At 49.8% G+C, this 19,835-nt stretch overlaps 5 protein-coding genes across 5 annotated transcripts; 4 read left to right on the top strand and 1 right to left on the bottom strand.

Annotated features, from left to right (window-relative positions):
* Positions 1–1,810: 1,810 nt before the first annotated feature.
* Positions 1,811–7,685, top strand: L228DRAFT_210293 (glycosyltransferase family 2 protein; the record flags this gene model as incomplete). The annotated part of the gene is made up of 3 exons (XM_018329847.1): positions 1,811–2,112; positions 2,171–4,743; positions 4,837–7,685. The coding sequence occupies 3 exons, from the start codon at positions 1,811–1,813 to the stop codon at positions 7,683–7,685; spliced, it is 5,724 nt and encodes a 1,907-aa protein (XP_018189056.1).
* A 101-nt stretch (positions 7,686–7,786) lies between these two features.
* L228DRAFT_117481 (hypothetical protein) lies at positions 7,787–8,097 on the top strand. The gene has a single exon (XM_018328961.1). The coding sequence runs from the start codon at positions 7,888–7,890 to the stop codon at positions 8,044–8,046; it is 159 nt and encodes a 52-aa protein (XP_018189055.1). The 5' UTR covers positions 7,787–7,887; the 3' UTR covers positions 8,047–8,097.
* Positions 8,098–8,148: 51 nt separating this feature from the next.
* L228DRAFT_260317 (hypothetical protein) lies at positions 8,149–10,290 on the bottom strand (the record flags this gene model as incomplete). Its single annotated transcript, XM_018334253.1, has 1 exon — positions 8,149–10,290. The coding sequence occupies one exon, from the start codon at positions 10,288–10,290 to the stop codon at positions 8,149–8,151; it is 2,142 nt and encodes a 713-aa protein (XP_018189054.1).
* A 309-nt stretch (positions 10,291–10,599) lies between these two features.
* L228DRAFT_246268 (DEAD/DEAH box helicase-like protein) lies at positions 10,600–12,983 on the top strand. The gene is made up of 3 exons (XM_018332374.1): positions 10,600–10,863; positions 10,925–11,355; positions 11,424–12,983. Exons 1-3 carry the CDS (start codon positions 10,615–10,617, stop codon positions 12,730–12,732), a joined length of 1,989 nt encoding a protein of 662 aa, XP_018189053.1. The 5' UTR covers positions 10,600–10,614; the 3' UTR covers positions 12,733–12,983.
* Positions 12,984–15,106: 2,123 nt separating this feature from the next.
* On the top strand, positions 15,107–19,024 carry L228DRAFT_209968 (PGAP1-domain-containing protein; the record flags this gene model as incomplete). The annotated part of the gene is made up of 7 exons (XM_018329835.1): positions 15,107–15,382; positions 15,464–16,313; positions 16,382–17,392; positions 17,472–17,841; positions 17,912–18,083; positions 18,222–18,448; positions 18,586–19,024. The coding sequence occupies 7 exons, from the start codon at positions 15,107–15,109 to the stop codon at positions 19,022–19,024; spliced, it is 3,345 nt and encodes a 1,114-aa protein (XP_018189052.1).
* Between the last annotated feature and the right edge of the window lie 811 nt (positions 19,025–19,835).

Below are 19,835 nucleotides of genomic sequence, written 5' to 3'. Positions count from 1 at the left end.
CTTCGCTGAAGAGAGTCAGGGCAAGGAATGTGAAATTTCCCTATTAGGATGCCAGAAACGAGCGGGACTGCACTTGATGCACTTTTTCAGAGTCAAACGACTGTGGAGGAATTAAAAAGTGGAAATTAACGATTGAATGGAGAAGATAGAAGTCGACGCCATACACGGTCGTGACTGACGGATGGCAAGAAAGAGAATTGGGGGATAGAGGGGAGGAATTGGTGGATTGGATTTCCCGACGATGTTGGTGAGGCTCTCTCTCTCTCTCTCCGTGTCGCTCTCGCTGTCGCTCTCACATAGCAGAGAGTGTCTCGTGTATTGTTTTAGGGGCCATTGGCGGGACCCTGTTGGGCTAAGAGCAAAGCAAAAGTATCGGTACTTGCGTTCAAGTACAGGCCGGACCTTCTTAGCTCCGACCAACCAAGCCATGACCTCTTTCAGGGGTATCGGCCTCTTTGCATCGCCGCTCTAACAAGTTGACTGGCTCTTGGGAGACGTTGAACGCGTGTCACATGCAATACCGGGTGACCAATTTCTAAAAGCGGCGAGATATAATACCTAAAAGAGCGATAGGCGGGGCGAACGGGAGGTCGACCACGGTAGGCACGAGTCGTCCCAGAGAGGCAAAAGGGGTCAACAAAGCCACTGCCATCAGTTGCCATTCGGCGGGAGCGATGACTGCTAGACCCCAGGACCCGCATAGAAAATTTTAGCACCACCAACCCCCGTATGATGCGGTGGATAGATGATGCTATTTGTAGAAACAGCTCTAGAAGAAGGAAAGAAAGCCCGCTACAAGCGTAGGAAAATACGAGAAGTCTCAAGATCATTAACGAGAGCTGCATTGTACGCTACTACCGTACTGATTAATCTTGCCTTGTTTCAACTGAGAGATTGAAACATCTCTGCCATCGTGAGGATAAATTGTCATGTACCAAGACTGTTCGTTGGGTGGAAACATGGGAAGATATCGAGATGGGCCGAATAGAAATGACGACAAAGGATGATCAGATTATTCCGTCTGCTCCCTCACGACCACAGTAATGAATAATCCCAATTTTTCCATTGAATGGGATGTGCTGCACAATACTCCCGTACAGAGGGTAGTGAGATGGAGAAGGGGAAAAAAAAAGAGTGGGGGAGTTACCTTTAGTGCCATGCCAAAAGTCCCCCTTTTCGGGCTGACGGACAGGTACAGTACGAGGCACCTTGGGTTGAGGTACCGCTACTGCTGACTCCCCTGTCGTCCGTCTCGCCTCGCTCCGTCCCATGTTCTCTTGTGTGGATGGATGGATGAATGGATGAATGTGAGAAGAACGTCCACCGAACCCTTTTCCTCCCACCCAATATCATCACCGTTGGTGCCGACGTCCTATTTTCTTACAATCGAACCTTCGCTTTGCGACTTGGAGGGAGTCTTTCACATTCGTTTGATCATACGTGACCTCTCACATCCTCAATAATTTTTCTCTTTCCCACGTCTGTCCATTCTTGGGTTCTGTTCACCTTGGGACCCGACTTCGTTTGACGCGACCACATAACTGTACATTCCAGGGAAATATCTCTCTCCCAAAAAGGACTCCTTGGCTCCCCGCGTCGCCAATTGTACACGAGCAATAGCTTCGCACACTCAACTCCTCTCATGGGGCTTCCATAATCTCAAATCTATCGTGTTCGGGTTGCATTTCTGAACGACAATACCTGGGGGTGATAGACCAGCCCAGAGAGGGTGTGCCCTCAATCTTTTCCCACTCGCCCGCTCCGCCTCGAGGAGCTTTCTCCAGTATAATCTAGACGGCGAGAATTTACCATGGCGCACTCGACAAATCTGGGCTCCAATGGGGCTCATTCACAGGCTTCACTGCCGTCTCTTCCGGCCCATCTGCAGTCGGATACGCACTTGACCGCACACTTGGCCAGTCGCTTTCACCTGTCTTTACCTACGGCTCAGCTTTCGTCCCAAGCCTTGGTTGCGCTGAACACCTACACGTCGTCGACTCAGGGACCGGATGGCGGCCCCGAAGGTAGTGCTATGGGAGCCGCCGATGACTTGGCCCAGAGAATGTTTGCTCGCCTCGGTGCGAGGGGAGAAAACCAGGCTGCAGTCTTCCTGTAAGTGACTAAACAAACTTTATTCTGCTCCCAAGCATCGTGTTGATAATTGCTATAGCGGCGAGTCCGGGTCCGGAAAGACGACCATTCGTTCCCACCTGCTCACCTCACTCTTGGGCCTCTCTTCCACTCCACTTTCCACGAAGCTCTCCTTTGCCGCATTCCTCTTCGACACGCTCACTACAACCAAATCGGTCACGGCACCGACCGCGTCAAAGGCTGGTCTTTTCTTTGAATTGCAGTATGACACGGCCTCCTCCGTGCACCCAACCTTGATTGGAGGAAAACTCTTGGACCACCGATTGGAGCGCACCAGAATATCCAAAGTTCCTACGGGCGAACGCAGCTTTCATGTGCTTTACTACCTTCTTGCCGGCACGAGTCCGGCGGAAAAGACTCATTTGGGATTGGACAGCGGCTCAACGGGAGGCCCTGGCCACCGAGCGTCGCTCTCGAATCAGAAACGATGGCGGTACCTGGGCCACCCCACTCAGCTCCGCGTTGGCATCAACGATGAGGAGGGCTTTCAGCAGTTCAAGACGGCCTTGCGGAAATTGGAGTTTCCTCGCACCGAGATTGCCGAGATCTGTCAGGTTCTAGCCACCATCCTCCATATCGGACAGCTCGAGTTCACTGCTAGCCAGGCCACTACCCCGGCGCCCGATCAGAGTGGAGGTTATTCGCATGAAGGAGGAGAGACTGTGACGACCGTCAAGAACAAGGACGTTCTTGCAATCGTGGCGGCGTTCTTGGGGATTAGCACGTCCGACATGGAACAATGTTTCAGTTACAAGACCAAGACGCTGCACCGAGAGCGAGTCACGGTCATGCTGGATCCTCAGGGCGCACGAGAGAATGCGGATGAGCTGGCACGAACCCTTTACTCGCTTCTGGTCGCATACGTCATGGAGAGTATCAATCGTCGGCTTTGTGCGGAAGAAGAAACGGTTGCCAACACCATTTCTGTAGTCGATTTCCCAGGCTTTGCCCAAGCAACCTCAACTGGCTCCGTCCTCGACCAGTTGCTGAATAATGCTGCGGCGGAGTCACTTTACAACTTTTGCTTGCAAAGCTTCTTCGACCGCAAGGCAGAGCTCCTCGACAGTGAAGAGGTTGGCGTTGCGGCGACCAGCTACTTTGACAATTCCGATGCCGTAAAGGGTCTGCTCAAAGCCAATAATGGCTTGCTCTCTATCCTTGATGACCAAACTCGCCGCGGCAGGACTGATTACCAGTTTCTCGAAAGTATCCGCCGGAGATTCCACGACAGAAATCCCGCGATTTCTGTTGCTGCCGGTACGACCACATTGCCGGGAAGCAATTTTGCCTCTCGGAACGCGGCCGCGTCTTTCACCGTCAGGCATTTTGCCGGCGAGGTTGAGTACCCTGTCAATGGACTGTTGGAGCAGAATGGCGAAGTGATCTCGGGCGACTTGATGAACCTGATCGGCTCGACGAGGAGCGATTTTGTTCGCGCCCTTTTTGGCCAGGACGCGCTGAATGCCGTTCGTCACCCGCAGGAGAATGCCGCGATCATGCAAGCCTCTGTCAGCTCGAAACCAACGCGAATGCCCAGCATGGCGAGACGAAAGGCTGGGGCACCGGGCAGGACGGGTACCCAGCGCTCCGTAAGGGAGGATATATACGAGGAGAGCGTCGAGTTGAACGCTGCGAGCAGCATGACCTCAAAGTCGAAAAAGAGCCGGGACGCTCTCGCTTTTGGTGAACAATGTGCCGCAGCTCAATTCCTCTCGTCCATTCAGAATATTCAGCGATCTCTCACTTCCTTGAATACGAACCCATATTTCGTGTTTTGTCTAAAGCCAAACGATCGACGTATTGCCAATCAATTTGATAGCAAATGTGTGCGGACACAGATGCAGACCTTTGGCATCGCTGAGATTAGCCAACGCCTTCGAAGCGCAGACTTTTCCGTCTTTTTGCCTTATGGCGAATTTTTGGGACTTGCAGAGGCAGAGGCAGTCGTTGTTGGCAGCGAGAGAGAAAAGGTTGAAATGGTTCTCGACGATAAAAAATGGCCCGAGAATGAAGCACGTGTCGGAAGCACTGGGGTCTTTCTCAGTGAGCGCTGCTGGGCTGAGCTGGCACGAGTCGATCTCAAAGGCCTTGAAGCGAGCCGCTATCCTGGTCCTCAAATTGGTGAAGATGGTGGCGATGGTCTTTTGACCCCCCATGATGCCTATCGGGACAATTTTGGTGAATCCAAGGTTCACCTCATCTCTCCCCAAGGCACAAATTCGCCGTCTGGAGGAAGCCCCTTTGCCGATCATCCCGCTGGTGGTTACTTTGGAAGTCGAGATATTGATGCTCGATCTGATGCTGGCGCTTCAGCCTTCAACTCTGGCGACATGTTCCGTAACTTTGAGACCCGCGATCAAATGGCGGAGAAAGGCAACGAAAGAAATATGGAAGAGGTAGATGATGTTCCCACCTCTGGTAGTCGGAAGCGGTGGCTCTTCCTCGTCTACTGCGTGACGTTCTTTATTCCCAACTTTCTCATTCGGTGGGTGGGCCGAATGAAGCGGAAGGATGTGCAGCTCGCTTGGCGTGAAAAGTTTGCCATTAATCTCTTGATTTGGCTTTCTTGTGGCGGTGTTATCTTCTTCATCGGTAAGCTGTCGCGTTACCCCTGAGCACCCCTCATATCTTGCTTCCCCGAGGCGCTAGCTGCGTGCATAAGATGAATAATTGACGAGATATTAGTATTTTTCCCGGGTCTTCTTTGCCCAACCCAGCATGTGTATTCTGCCGCTGAGCTGACTTCTCACGATGGCAAACATGGTCACAATTCTTTTGCCGCTATTCGTGGGCAGGTGTTTGACCTTGGCGCTTTTATTCCTCAGCATTATCCCACAATCGTGCCCGGTTCGGCGTTGCAAAAATATGCCGGCCTTGATGCGACGAGTCTTTTCCCCGTGCAGGTGTCCGCGCTGTGCAAGGGTAAATATGGATCGATTGATCCTAGCGTTCAGTTGGATTATACGCCTACAAACGCGTCTGGTGTGGCAAACACCATCAGCACAACGGACACGAACTGGCGCTACCACGACTTCCGGTCATTTACTGACGACCCTCGTCCAGACTGGTTTTACGAACAGATGCTTTATCTCAAGGCCAACTACAAAAAGGGAGAGATCGGTTACACCCCTGAATACTTGAAGACTATGGCAAAGAAGCAAAAGTCCATTGCGATATTGAATGGCAACATCTACGATTTTACAACCTACCTTCAAGGGGGTCGACCCAACAAAGTCGCTCCTGGACAGACCGTTCCGAACACCCCCAACGCAGATCCCAACTTCATGAATCAGCTTGTCGTCAATCTTTTTCAGCAAAAGGCTGGTACTGATGTTACTGAATATTGGAACAAGCTGGACCTTGATGCCGAGACCCGGTTTAACATGCAACGGTGTCTAGACAATCTATTCTATGTTGGCAAGAAGGACACCAGAAACTCTGCCCGCTGTCAATTTGCGCAGTATTTTATTCTCGCTGTCTCAATTTTCATGGCTTCTGTTGTCGGATTCAAATTCTTTGCTGCTTTGCAGTTTACGAGAAAAAACTTTCCGGAAAACTTGGATAAATTTGTCATTTGTCAGGTTCCAGTTTATACGGAAGATGAAGACTCCCTTCGAAGAGCAATTGATTCGTGCGCTCGCATGCGATATGATGACAAGCGCAAATTGCTCGTCGTCATTTGCGACGGAATGATTATTGGTCAAGGCAACGACAGGCCGACTCCACGGATTGTCCTGGACATTTTGGGCGTCTCGGAATCAGTTGATCCTGAACCGCTCAGCTTTGAGAGTTTGGGCGAGGGTCAGAAGCAACACAACATGGGCAAGATTTATTCTGGACTCTACGAAGTGCAAGGTCACATTGTTCCATTCCTGGTCATTGTCAAGGTTGGAAAGCCTTCTGAGGTATCAAGACCTGGTAATCGTGGCAAGCGTGACTCTCAGATGGTTATGATGCGCTTCTTGAACCGAGTACACTATAATTTGCCCATGGCTCCAATGGAACTAGAAATGTACCATCAGGTTCGGAACATCATTGGAGTCAACCCGACATTCTACGAGTATATGCTTCAAATTGATGCCGATACCGTCGTGGCGCAGGACTCGGCAACTCGCATGGTCTCGGCCTTCCTCAACGACACTCGTTTGATTGGTGTTTGCGGTGAGACTGCCTTGAGCAACGCCAAATCTTCTTTTGTCACCATGTTGCAGGTCTACGAGTACTATATTTCTCACAACCTCATCAAGGCATTTGAGAGCTTATTCGGCTCGGTGACATGCTTGCCCGGTTGCTTCACCATGTATCGTATTCGAGCTGCAGAGAGTGGCAAGCCATTGTTTGTCAGCAAGGATATTGTCCAAGATTATTCCGAGATTCGCGTGGATACGCTTCACATGAAAAACCTTCTTCACCTCGGTGAGGATCGGTACCTTACTACCTTACTGCTCAAGTACCATCCGACATTTAAGACCAAGTTCATATTCAAAGCCAATGCATGGACTATTGCGCCAGACACCTGGGCCGTCTTTTTGTCGCAAAGACGTCGTTGGATCAATTCGACGGTGCATAACCTGGTCGAGCTCATCCCGTTACAACAACTGTGTGGTTTCTGCTGTTTCAGTATGCGATTTGTCGTGTTCCTCGATCTTCTCAGTACCCTTGTTCAGCCTGTCACTTGCGCCTACCTGATTTATCTCATTGCTCGCATCATCCAAAAACCGACCGGTGTCCCTATTACGTCCTTTGTCCTTTTAGGTGCCATTTACGGTATGCAGGGAGTCATTTTCTTGCTTCGACGCAAGTGGGAAATGATTGGTTGGATGATTCTCTACATTCTCGGCATGCCAGTCTTTTCTTTCCTTCTTCCGCTGTACGCCTTCTGGCACATGGACGACTTCTCATGGGGTAACACGCGTCTTGTCACTGGAGAAAAGGGCCGCCAGGTAGTCATTTCCGATGAAGGGAAGTTTGATCCTGCTTCCATCCCGAAGCGCCGCTGGGAAGACTATCAGGCAGAGCTATGGGATGCCCAGACTGCCCGCGATGACTTGCAATCTGAAGTCTCTGGATACTCGTACGCAACGAATTCAAAGAGCTTCGTGGGTCTGCCAGCAGCTTCTCCCTCTGAAAATGGTGGCTGGTATCCTCCTTCTCGACCCATGTCGCAGTTGGAAGTCCCCCGCGTGGCGTCAAGGATGTCGTTTGCCCCGTCCGAGGTCATGTCTCGCAGCCCTGGTCTAGAAGGATACCAGGATGTTGAAATGGCCGATTTGACCAACCTCCCGAGTGACGACATGCTACTTGCGGAAATTCGAGAGGTTCTTCGAACCGCTGATCTCATGACGGTGACAAAGAAGAGTATCAAGAATGAATTGGAAAGACGATTTGGAGTCAATCTGGATCCAAAGAGGGCATATATTGGGTCTGGTAAGTGGTGCTTCCTTGACTGTTGTGCTTTGCCTCCTCCCATTAGACATTTGACTGACTTTTTGTCCTTTTTAGCCACGGAAGCCATTCTATCTGGCCAGCTCTGATTTACGCTCCCTTTTATCCGCCCTGATTCATTTCCACACCCGTACCGATCGTTTCCACATTCATCGTCATTCGTAGCATATCTTTTTTTTTTTTTTGACTCTTTCTTGAGTGGGTTGCCTTTTAGGAAGTTCTCAGCGGGTACAGTGTGTCCAATCATCCGGCGAAAGTCGAAATTTCCCATTACCGTTGAATCCTTGTCGCATGGCTGTATCTGCATTGACTTGTATCGAGTCGAATGGAATCACCATAAAACCAAATCGCATTTGCATAGGACATGGCGTTTCATCATTTTGTTTGCTGTTTTGTATTGTCATTTGCTTATTTTATTCATCTTTTTCTGTTCGTGATAGGGAGCGTTAAGTATGTGTATCGAGAGGCTGGATATGTTTAATTATTTGTTTCTACACTATTCATTAATTACTACAAACATTCTCATCATCGTTGTCCTTCACTACTCCCTGTTCACACTTGGTTTTGCCCTTGATGCTCGGTATCCTCGTCTTCTTCTTGTCCTTCGCTCTCACCTTCCTCATCTTCATCTTTATCGTCATCCTCCTCCTCCCCACCCTCGTGACTATTTGCACCTGCGTCTTCGTCTGCATCTTGGCTTGTGTCCCGATGTGCTTCCACTCCTAGATCCATATCCGTATCTGTGTCCTGGTCCTGGTCCTCCTCCCACGTGACTGTAGCAAATCCTTTCCTCGTACCGGAAGAGGGACGACGACCACGGCCCACTGAGGAAGTCGCACGCGCAGACGCAGACCTCGAAACACCCAAAGTCTTTGATCTTGCACGAAACGCCTCAGAGGGTACAGGCTTAGAGAAAACCTCCCAGGGACTAACATACTCGACGCGGTCTCGCCAGTCGAGTAGATCTTCGGGATTCTTCATGTTGCGCATAGGCGGATCGGGTAGTTCCATTTCTTCCGACTTGATTACAGTTGATGGACGGCATCCGATAACCTCCCAGAGCCGCTCTTCTTCAAGTAGTCCCGCTTTGCGATCGAATGCCTCGGCGTACTCGTCTTGCTGTTGCTCGAGGCGGAGGCGAGCGATCTCGCGCTGTCGACGGCGCGAATAAGGCAGTGGAGCGTCGGTGTCTTCTTCTTCTGCATCAGAGAAAATGAAGGTACTGGGAAGTGGAAGAGATTTTGGATTGGTAGTGGGCGTGTGGTGTTTTGTTTCAATTTCGGCTCCAGCACCTGATATGTCCGATATATCAGCCTCGTCGGGTTCGTCGGATTCTGATTCTGCGTCTGCTGCCTCGCCGTCGAAATTGTCTTTTTCCGCTTTAGAATAATGACATTCCTCGGCGTCTTCTACCTCCTCGCCCAGTTGTGCTTCTACTTCTGCGTAGGTCATGTACTTTGCACTCGGAGACCTGTCATGATCGTAGACGAGGATATTGTTCCTTCTAGCCGCGGTTGCCCAGAAGCGTTTGGAGTCCGGCTTCATCCCGAGCACTTTCAGTGCTGATTTGACGTCGCTGCGCTTGACCATGGGTTGGCGATTGGCCTTTCCTCTCCCTCTGGCTCGAAGCCGGGACATGGCTTGGAAAATAACCGTCTGGACGAGTCGCTGCGTGAGGCTGACTGCCAGAGTATAGAAGTCTGCAAAGGCAGTGGTTTGGATAGATGGGGTTTCGCTGTTGGTGTCGTTGCCGGGTGTAAGATTACGCCAGTTGTCCTCCTCTCGGGGCGCAGCAGGGTTCATGAATATCTCCTTGGATAGCTTCAGCCACGTGCTTGGACGGAATAGTGTCGCTGCAGGCAGAATACTGTGCACTTCTTGTCGTCCTTCGTCTCCTTCTGCCCAGCGCGTGTCTAGCCATTGCGCCACGTCTTGAGTCAGCAGGGGCACAGATGGCCACCGTTGCTTTTCGAGACGGGCTTCTGCTCGTTCCTGGTACTTGGAAACAGATGCGCTGAGATCGTCAAGGTGTGAACAGCATTCTTCGCCAATCTCATAGGCTGCAGGGAAATCTGTCATTGCTAGCCATTTTCTCTGATTGCTGTAGGTGTGGATTTCGAGAAACCCGGCATGGAGCAGTTGCAAGTAGGCCCGCACTTCGACTTCAGATTTTGTCTTGATGGCGGTTACGATGCCTCTGATGTTGTCCCGGCCTAGCCGTGCTAATGCATTGAAGAATGATTCTTTCTCTTCTGAGGTCCAAGATGTTGCTCCAATCTGGCCGGCGGGAAGATCTGAGCGTGGTTGATCATGATCAAGCAGAGAATATGAAGTGGCGTCTTCAATGACTGTGTTCAGAAGTTCTCTGTACTTGTCATTGTATGATAGTTTTCGCCTTTTGAGCCGCTGGTCTAGTGGAAAGACATCTGCTGGGTCATGTTCACCAGCGTCTTCAGCACCAGCATGTGGCTTTCGTTTGCTAGGCCTCTCCTCATTGGGAGGTGGCACTGGCTGTTCTTGCACTCTCTTCCGCTTAGACGGGGAAGCAGAGGCTATTGACGGGGCGTAGGAGGATGAAGAGTCTTCCGCATATGTATCAATGAAGCCATCCACGTCCACATCATTCATGTCAGCATCTTCCTCTTCCCTGGGAAGAGACTTTTTATCTTGCGCAAGGTCCATGCTCGCCGACATGGATGTAAGCTGCTAGATACAGCAACCATGTTAGAAACAACGCGAATATGTAATTGAAATGCAGAGAATTAAACTTTTCAACGTGAACAAAGAAAAAAACTAGCAGAGAAAATGTGCATAGGGGTATTTATGATGCAGATGGAAAAGGCATGATTGCTAAGACCCCATCTGCAGAAGGGTGTTTGAAGACAATGTAGGTTTCCGTAAATTTTTGGTCGAGATGCTACGGCAGACGGGGATACCACTTTACGCACATCCTCCGAAATCCGGGGAAGAGCAGTTCTCATGACGCATCTCTTGTAATCTACAGTATGGACATGGAGCATGCGGAAGTTGGTATCGTTGTTTGCATTGCCAATACGGCTATATCACCAGCCTCGATCGCCATGGTTGGTTAGAAGGCTCGCGACAGCTCCGCCAGCCAGCGGTGTCGAGACGCAACAGCTTCCTTCAAAGCCTTCAAGTATTCAGCTGCGCCAGTATCAGGAAGAATGCATTCAGTCGGTGCTTTCAGCTCTACAAAAAGGGCACAAACGGCTAGGCATCTCGCTGGCTACCGGTGGGGGCAAGACGGTAAGAATATGTCATTGGTTATTTTACAAAAGCTATTCATACATAGCTAATCGAAGTCCAGGTGATCTTCACTAGACTTATCGACAGGATACCACCGCCTCGTCCTCATGCTACCCAAACACTCATTCTTGTTCATCGGCGGGAGCTTGTCGAGCAAGCGGCCCGACATTGTATTGAGGCGTATCCTTCCAAAAGTGTGGAGATTGAAATGGCAAACTCCCATGCATCAGGGAGAGCAGATATCACCATTGCGTCGGTCCGGAGCATAATATCGAGCAATCGAATGGCGAAATTTGACCCGTCGCGGTTTAAATTGGTCCTCGTCGACGAAGCTCATCATATTGTGGCCCAGGGGTATATGAATACTCTAAACCATTTTGGACTGTTGAGTCCAACAAAAGATTCGCCAGCTCTCGTGGGCGTCTCAGCCACTCTATCGCGATTCGATGGACTACGGCTTGGTGCTGCGCTCGATCACATTGTTTATCACAAGTAAGAAGCTCTAGACCCTATTTAAATAGCTGCTTCAGCAGAGCCCTGACATTTTCTTTGGTAATTAGGAGCTATGTTGATATGATAGGGGAAAAGTGGTTGACAGACGTAATCTTTACAACTGTTGAGTCTAAAGCAGACATTTCCAAGGTGCGAAGTGGAGCCAATGGAGATTTCAGGTCTGGTGAGCTCTCCAAAGCTATCAACACTGAAAGGACCAATGAAATCACCGTTCGTGCATGGCTTGCGCGAGCTCGCGAGAGAAAATCTACCATTGTTTTCTGCGTCGACGTTAAGCACATTACCAGTTTGACTGCTACTTTTCGCCGACATGGAATAGATGCGCGCTTCATCACAGGCAGTACGCATAAGGCGGTTCGCGGACAAAGATTAGATGAGTTTCGAAATGGGGAGTTTCCTGTCCTCTTGAATTGCGGCGTCTTTACAGAGGGGACGGATATCCCTAATATAGACTGTGTGCTGCTCGCAAGGCCGACTAAATCGCGAAACTTGCTGGTACAGATGATTGGACGCGGTATGCGGCTTCATTCTGGGAAAACCAATTGCCACATCATTGATATGGTCTCGTCACTGTCTTCTGGCGTCGTGACGACTCCGACACTCTTCGGGTTGGATCCCTCTGAGATTGTCGATAGTGCAAGCCCTGCCGATATGAAGGAGCTTCAGAAAATGAGAGATGAACAATTAGAGGCAAATGGAAGTGTTGCTCTTGGAGACGCCGCTGCCGAACAGCCCTTTTATGGCAATGAGAAGATCTCATTTACAGACTACGATTCGGTTTATGACCTCGTTGATGACACGTCGGGCGAGCAGCACATTCGTGCCATTAGCCGTCTTGCGTGGGTTGAGGTTGGCCCCAATCGCTATGTTTTGTCGACTAAGAGCGGCGACTTTCTCATGATTGAGAAAACGGCTGCCGAACAGTTCCATGTGCGACATACTGCCAAAATCCCTTTGATATCTGGTCAAGGACGCAAGAGTCCATTTATGCGTCCGCGCGAGATCGCACAGGCCGAGACATTTTCAGACGCTGTACATGCAGCAGATACTTATGCTTCGGAGACGTTTCAGTGGCTGTTCATCTCCAAGGACCAAGCCTGGCGTAAGAAGCCTGCGTCAGAAGGACAAGTTGCATTTTTGAACAACTTTCGCGCCATGGATGACCAGCTCGGGCCTGAAGACATTACAAAAGGCAAGGCAGGGGATATGATTACCAAAATCAAGTTTGGTGCTCGTGGACGATATGGACGACTAGAAGCAGCTCGCCGACGTCAAGGCAGGGCCCAGGTAAAGCTTGCGCAAGAGGAAGAACTCAAACAGCGGGAGGATGTGAAGGTTGGGCCGGTCTCAGGCTAACACTGGAGAGAATTATTTCATCTTGGGAGCAGATGTTCCTCAGTCCAGGTCGCACGTGCTGCAAAGGTATCTTTAAACAATGGGGCACACAATATGTTCCCTTACCAAGGATTTTTCGTAGCGGGGATTGATTGCACATGCTTGGAACTCTTTCAAGTTTGGCGATGTAGCTTCATCTACCTTTTTCTCAACCCAAGCGATGTATAGTCCTCTTGCCCACTACTGGACAATGTCCACATCTTTTTACGTAGAAGTGCAGAATCGATCAATACACTAATGATTAGTGGAATTTATGGCTGCGACGCCACGAGAGAATTTCACAAGAACGAAGCCATGAGCCATTGGCCGCCAACTATAACCCACCCATGCAGGCCAAGCTTTTGGGGTGATAGCGCCAGAGGGTTGTTGGCGATGACGCCGATGCAGCATGGACACTTTTCACTGTCCCCAGCACTTTGTACCTGTCAATGCTCATCTCAATCTGTTGTACTATACCTCATTATTGCCAACCAGCAATAGGCAGAAACTGGAAATATCCCTTCTTACTTTACAAGGATCGAGGAATTGCTTTTCTTCCCCAGATGGCGCCATGACGAATTGAGGTGGTTAGTTACTACGCCGTGCAAGCGCAGGCTGGTTGACTGGGACCAAAGCGGGGTTCTCTCCTACGTTTCCCTCTTCTCTCTCCCAGCTTACCGGCTTCATCATCGATGCCCCAGGCCACAAAGCCATCACGGATCTTGCATGGGATAGTGCTTGAAACCAATCACTCAAGGACTGATAAGGCAGGTAGACTGAGACGTTCTCAGGTATCTTGACGCCACCCAGCCCTTATCGGCACTCAGTGACTACCTGAAAATTGAGCAGGAAACTTACGGAATACTATGCCTCTAACTCTGCTCGACAACTTCTGCCAAGTTTCCAACGCGGACTCCCCGCGTCTGGGCTACTCACCAAGCATACGCCGTCTTGCGAGCGATGCTACTTCTGCCCGGCGCTATCCAGGACCCGTCGAATATTGGTTCATGTGCACTAATCGATGCAAATGCAACGAGTGACTTTTGATTCTTGATTGAACGATGAAGAGATTGATGATAAGAGGTGAAATTTGCTCCAGCGTGCATTGAACAGTCGAATAAAAAGGCATTTACATTTATGTGAGAGAGACAGAGCGAACGAAAGAGAAAGCTTTCTTCGACTGTCCGCTCTAAAGGGGTCAATAGTTATACCTAGTTTTCCCGCCCCAAGCGCCTGGTTCGGAAAGTTGCGGTCATTTACCTGCTTGGATGCGACTTTCCGCCTGCACTCTAGGCTGTGCAGGGGATCAGAGGGAAAGGGAAACAGAAAGTACAAGTTCGACCGGTCTCCCACGGGCAGTCTGTACAGCCTCAATCGACCTGCCCCCGAGACTTTCCCGTGCATAGCCCTCTATACGCCCTATTATAACAGCGAAAACATTCTGTGATTTTCCTTTTCTTAGTCAGTCCCCCTTTTCTATGAGCACGGCCCCCCACTGAATTGTTTCAGGGACGAAAGTGATTGCGTTTTCTTTGCGTCGATCTCTGTTGGTTCATTTGAATTGGACTGGGCGAGGATAGACCCAGTGAGGTTGGGCTCGTCCGAAACGAGGGAATTGGTTCCATCGTTTTCAAACTGGTGTCTGGGGGCTTCCGGCGAAGAGACGGCAGGTATCAAACGGTACTCGGGCTGTCCCAGGCAGCAACTCTCTAGACGCAGATTTACCCCGGCATACCTGAAAGTACTGTACTGCTGCTGTCATCGACGCGACAACGAGTGACGACGACTGAATACTCGGTACCGTACCGGTACCTGCATCGGCCGTCGTCCGCCTTGGGACTGACCCTATTGCGAAAAACAGTCAATCCCTTCCGTCTGCAGTGCTCGCGACTCGTGCTTGAACCGCTAAAAATCCCCCCGTCACCGTTCTCCCTATTTTCCTCACAAACCCCCCATCGCTGCCAACTGTGAGGCTGCGTCGCTCCTGCCTGCCAGCGGTCGCGAGCTTAACGGGTGTTAAATGCGGAGACGCCCTTCAGCCTCGGCCGTTGAAGAGGAAGACGACAACAATAATAGCACGGACGTCACTGCCGACAACGACAATTCTGATTTGCGAGAGACGAGACCCTATCGAGATGTATCCCCGGCGCACCCGGACGTGAAGACTTTGATGATAGAACCCGCCGGCCCCCGACTCTCCGGGAGCCACGATCATAGTCACGAGGAGCAGCCTCGCGCTGACGCTCTCTCCAAATCAACGAATGCTTGGCCAACCAAACCTGCCGCTGAGTCGTCGCGAGAAAAAAGCGCTGGCGCGATGAGACGTCTCGGCCAAGATATCACCGCCGAAAGTAGCATGCCCGAGTCGCGAACTTGGCGGCGGCGCGCACGCTCAAGAAGTCCGTGGACCTGCTCGCCGTTGATTCTCAGCACCACGGTGCTTGCCGTCTTGCTCGTCTTTGCAATTGCGCAGTCTTTTGTGAAACGCCAACTCGACCCGAAAGGATGTCGCATGTCAATGATGAGGCCGGCGTTTGCCAAATTGGTAGACTTTGATACTGAACACACTCGTTTTGCCAGTAAATATTCATTGTACCTGTACAGAGAAGGCGGTATAGATGAGGATACCATGGTAGGTTGTTTCCACTCAATAGAGGGAAGGTTGGGATTCTGTGGCATGGCATCGCTAATATGACTTTTCAATCTGTTGTAGGTCAAGGGAGTCCCGGTCTTGTTCATTCCTGGAAATGCAGGCAGTTACAAACAAGTGCGGCCGCTGGGTGCAGAGGCTGCGCAGTATTTTCACGATGTGGTACAGCATGATACAGAAGCTGCTGGTCGCGGCACACGAAGTCTAGATTTCTTCACGGTTGATTTTAATGAGGACTTTACGGCCTTTCATGGGCAGACCCTGCTGGATCAGGCGGAATACCTGAATGAGGCCGTTGCATATATTCTCTCATTGTACCATGATCCTCGGCATTCTGCTCGCGATTCAAGCCTTCCAGATCCAAGCTCCGTCATTCTTGTGGGCCATTCAATGGGTGGCATTGTTGCTCGAACGATGCTCATCATGCCTAATTATCAGGCCAATTCCATCAACACCATTATAACCATGTCGACGCCGCACGCGCGACCGCCAGTGTCCTTCGACGCCGAATTGGTGCAAACCTACACTAAGATCAACAAATACTGGCGCCAGGCGTACTCTCAGAAGTGGGCCAACAACAATCCTTTGTGGCACGTCACTCTCATCTCCATTGCTGGAGGCGGGCTCGACACTGTTGTCCCTTCGGATTATACTAGCCTTTCATCTTTGGTTCCCGACACCCACGGATTTACAGTCTTCACCTCCTCGGTGCCCGATGTCTGGACGGGTATGGATCATTTGGCCATCCTTTGGTGCGACCAATTCCGCAAGATTATTGTGCGCGCCCTCATCGAGGTGGTTGATGCTCGGCGTGCAAGTCAGACGAAGCCACGGGCGGAGAGGATGCGTGTTTTCAAAAAATGGTTTCTCACGGGCATGGAGAGTGTGGCAGAAAGAACTCTTCCGCAGAAAGGTATGCAAAATTTTGGCAATCCGCGCCGAGTCTGATATCAAAGGCGGGACCTAACTGTTACAATATAGAACCAACGACACTGTTAACTCTCGAGGACAATTCCAATTCCATAATATCACAGGGCCAGCGACTGAGTCTTCGGCAACTTGGAAGTGCCGGTCGACCACGCGCATACCTGATGCCCGTGCCGCCCCAGGAGACACCTGGAGGCAAGAGATTTACACTTCTCTCGGACCAGAAACTGGATGCTCCCGGTGAGAATGGCAAACTAGAAGTGCTTTTTTGCAGTGTGTTTCCGCTCCATCCAGGCCAGTCCGCCACGCTTTTTTCGATGAACATGGACCTTTCAGGTGACAGCTCCGGATCGACTCGACTAGCCTGCAAGAATGCCGCTGCGGATACCATCCATCTTCCAGCATCTACACGCCTTTCTCAATTTGCATTCGAACCCACGGCACCATTTTCCTACCTTCAATATGAGCTTGAAGATTTGGCCGAGCACCAGTTCGTTGCAATCGTGGACAAGGCAGCCAATCCCACCCCTGGTTGGGTCATTGCAGAGTTCAGCGACAATGTAGACTCCATTCATTGGATGAATCAGCTAACGCTTCGTCAATTTCTTACCAATGGTTTACAGCTCAGCCTTGCTACAATTCGACCGATGGTAACAGAGATTAAGATCCCAGTTTTGCAATCAAGCTTGCTGGCTTATAAGTTACGCATTGGGACGCAGTCTTGCGGGAAAGGGTCAGAGCTGTTTACGCCGTTGTTACGGCAGTACATTACCGATCCGTTTGAATCCAAATTTTTTGTCAATGTTCAGGAGGCTAATATCAACCTGCACGGTGTGGCCCCCTATATTCCGCCACCGTTGAAGCCGAGGACCTCTGTGGACGGCTTGTCGCTGCAGCTATGGTCGGATCCGACATGCGATTCTGCTCTAGACGTTTCTCTCCAAGTTGATGTGCTTGGAAGTCTTGGGAAGCTTGTCATGCGTTATTCCACTGTTTTTGCTGCTTTCCCCTTGTTTGTTGTTGCTCTAGTTCTTCGCAAGCAATTTAAAGTGTATGATGAAAGAGGTAAGTTTTTTATATACCTATCCGTCCAAGTATGCATACTCGTAATCAGTCGAACAATTTGACTAACATTTGTTCCTAGGCATATTTATCAGCTTTTCCGAGAGTTTAGACCAGTGTTTGCGGGGCTCATTGCCCGTGCTATTCTTTGGACTATACTTTATCGCGCTGTCTGTTTCCCGGTCGAGCCCAGCGCAGACAAACCCGGCATCATATGGAATAATGGATTGGCAGAAGAACGGAACCGAGTCGGCATTGGACATGACGAAGAACGATCTCCTCATGGGATCTCAGGACCCGTTCTTTTGGTTTTTGGTGCCGTTGACTGGATTGATAACTGTCGGTGCTTGCGTGCTCGTCAATTACGCAGCTCTAGCTTTGATTCATGTCTTTTCCACGGCATACAGTCTCTTTGTCTCTGCATCTGTCCGAATAAAAAATGATGACAGAAGGTGAGCTTTTTCGAAGCCTTTCTCCTTTTACCGGACTCTCATTTGAACCGTAAAATGCTAATTGACGAAGACGCAGTTCCTCGCCCGCATTTGCTGCGATATCTCCTCGGCGAAGAGTCATCACCACTGCAATTCTCTTTCTTCTCGTTGCCACCTTTATTCCCTACCAGTTTGCGTACATGGTGGCCTGTCTTGTACAGATTGCCACATGTACGCGAGCGTTCCGGGTAGCCCGTGAAACTGTATGTTCACTTTTTATTGAGCTGTATATCGCCTTCCTCTTTCTTTTGCTTATAATCTTCCTATTGTTCCCCTTGCCCACATTGATCTCTTGCAAAAAGCAAAATCAACTAAACGCAAGCTGACACGTAATCCAACAGCGTTCCGGAAGCCATCTCAACTTTTACAACTACGCGCACTCTGTTCTTATTCTCATGCTTTGGGTACTTCCGATTAACCTTCCGATTCTTGTGGTCTGGCTACACAATCTCGCCGTCCATTGGCTTACACCCTTTTCCTCCCATCACAATGTCCTCTCAATTATGCCCTTGATCTTGCTCGTGGAAACACTCACCACGGGTACTATGATACCACGAGTCACGACGCGGTAAGTCCCTTTTATCCCTTCTGTCCCCCCCTTTTTTTTTGCTTTCTTGATTTTACAGTACATCAATCAACCTATCCGCGCCTCCCCCCTTTTTGCGTTTATATACCAGGTTTTACTGACAAATGTTTTGTTCCAAGATTTCGCTACGTCACCGACGGCCTACTCTTCCTCCTCGCCATCTACGCCGACGTATACGGCGTCTCGTATGCCTATTTCCTGCATCAGCTCGTCAACTTTGTCGCCGCCTGGTTAGTGGCGATCCATTTCTCGACGAGCAGCTTCTCTCTCTCCGCCCTCCTCCACTCGCTGCTCGAAGGCAGCAACATTAATGCTCCTCTTTCTTCGTCTTCTGGTGCCAATGGTAGTGGTAGCGGTAGTGGCAGCGCTGTTGGATCATCACGATCATCGGCATCCGGATTGTTTTCTGCAGCTTTTTTTTCTTCCTCCTCTAACAACCCTGCTCAACCCGGCAGCAGCAGCGGCAGCAGCAGCGGCGGCGGCGGCGGCGCTGGAAGTAATAGAATAAGTAATTCTAGTAGCAGTAGCAGCACGAGTAATGTTAAAAAGAGACCGTAAGGAATCGGGGTCTCTCTTTTTTCTTGTTTTATTTCTATCAGTTTTTTTTTTTTAAACCCAAGCCCCCTGGCGGCCACACATACTCTAAAGCGCTCCTTTTACCTGTTTAACACTTTCTCTCTCGTTCCCTTCTCTCTCCCCCTCCCTCCCCAGTAAAGTGGGGGGTGGGGGCTGTACTGTACATTAGACAGTAATTATTAATGTCTTATTCTCTGTACCTCTCTCTCTCTCTCTCTCTCTGTGTGTGTGTGTGTGTGCCCCCGTGTGCGCATGTTACATCTGTAAGGCAACATGTAAACCAGTAAGGCATGCCGAATAATACAACCTTTTCATCATAATGCCTGGAATTACTTATACTGCTACTGATATGGAAAGAGAAAGAAGTTCATTGTAATGACCACAGACCATTGTAGAAATCTTGCAAGGTAACATTGTAAGCTAAGTAAGCTAAGTAAGCTAGGCAGGTAATAGTAGTTAAGTAGGTAGGTAAAGTGGCTATCTGCTAGAGTGTTTGCAAAGGAATAATAAATCAAAGCACACAAAGCACAAACGGGCACCGGACAGTCGAACGTTGAAGAAAGTGGGTAAGAAAAGAGAAGAGAAATGAAGAAAAGAGTCTCGTTGAATTAGTATGAGACAGAACATTTCAGCCCACGTACAAAAAGAAACAATGAAAAGCACGAGATAACACGTAGCATGATACAAGCTCCGACGAAGGGAAAACAAAAAAAGCGGGCGGAAAGTAATATATGAAAAAAAAAAAAGAAAAAGAAAAAAGGGAGGGAAAAGACTCCATTTGAAATCTTTGTTT

The sequence above is a fragment of the Xylona heveae genome (genome assembly GCF_001619985.1).
Source record: "Xylona heveae TC161 unplaced genomic scaffold L228scaffold_4, whole genome shotgun sequence".
Classification (NCBI taxonomy): Eukaryota; Fungi; Ascomycota; class Xylonomycetes; order Xylonales; family Xylonaceae; genus Xylona; species Xylona heveae.
This window is presented reverse-complemented; position numbering and strand designations above follow the sequence as displayed.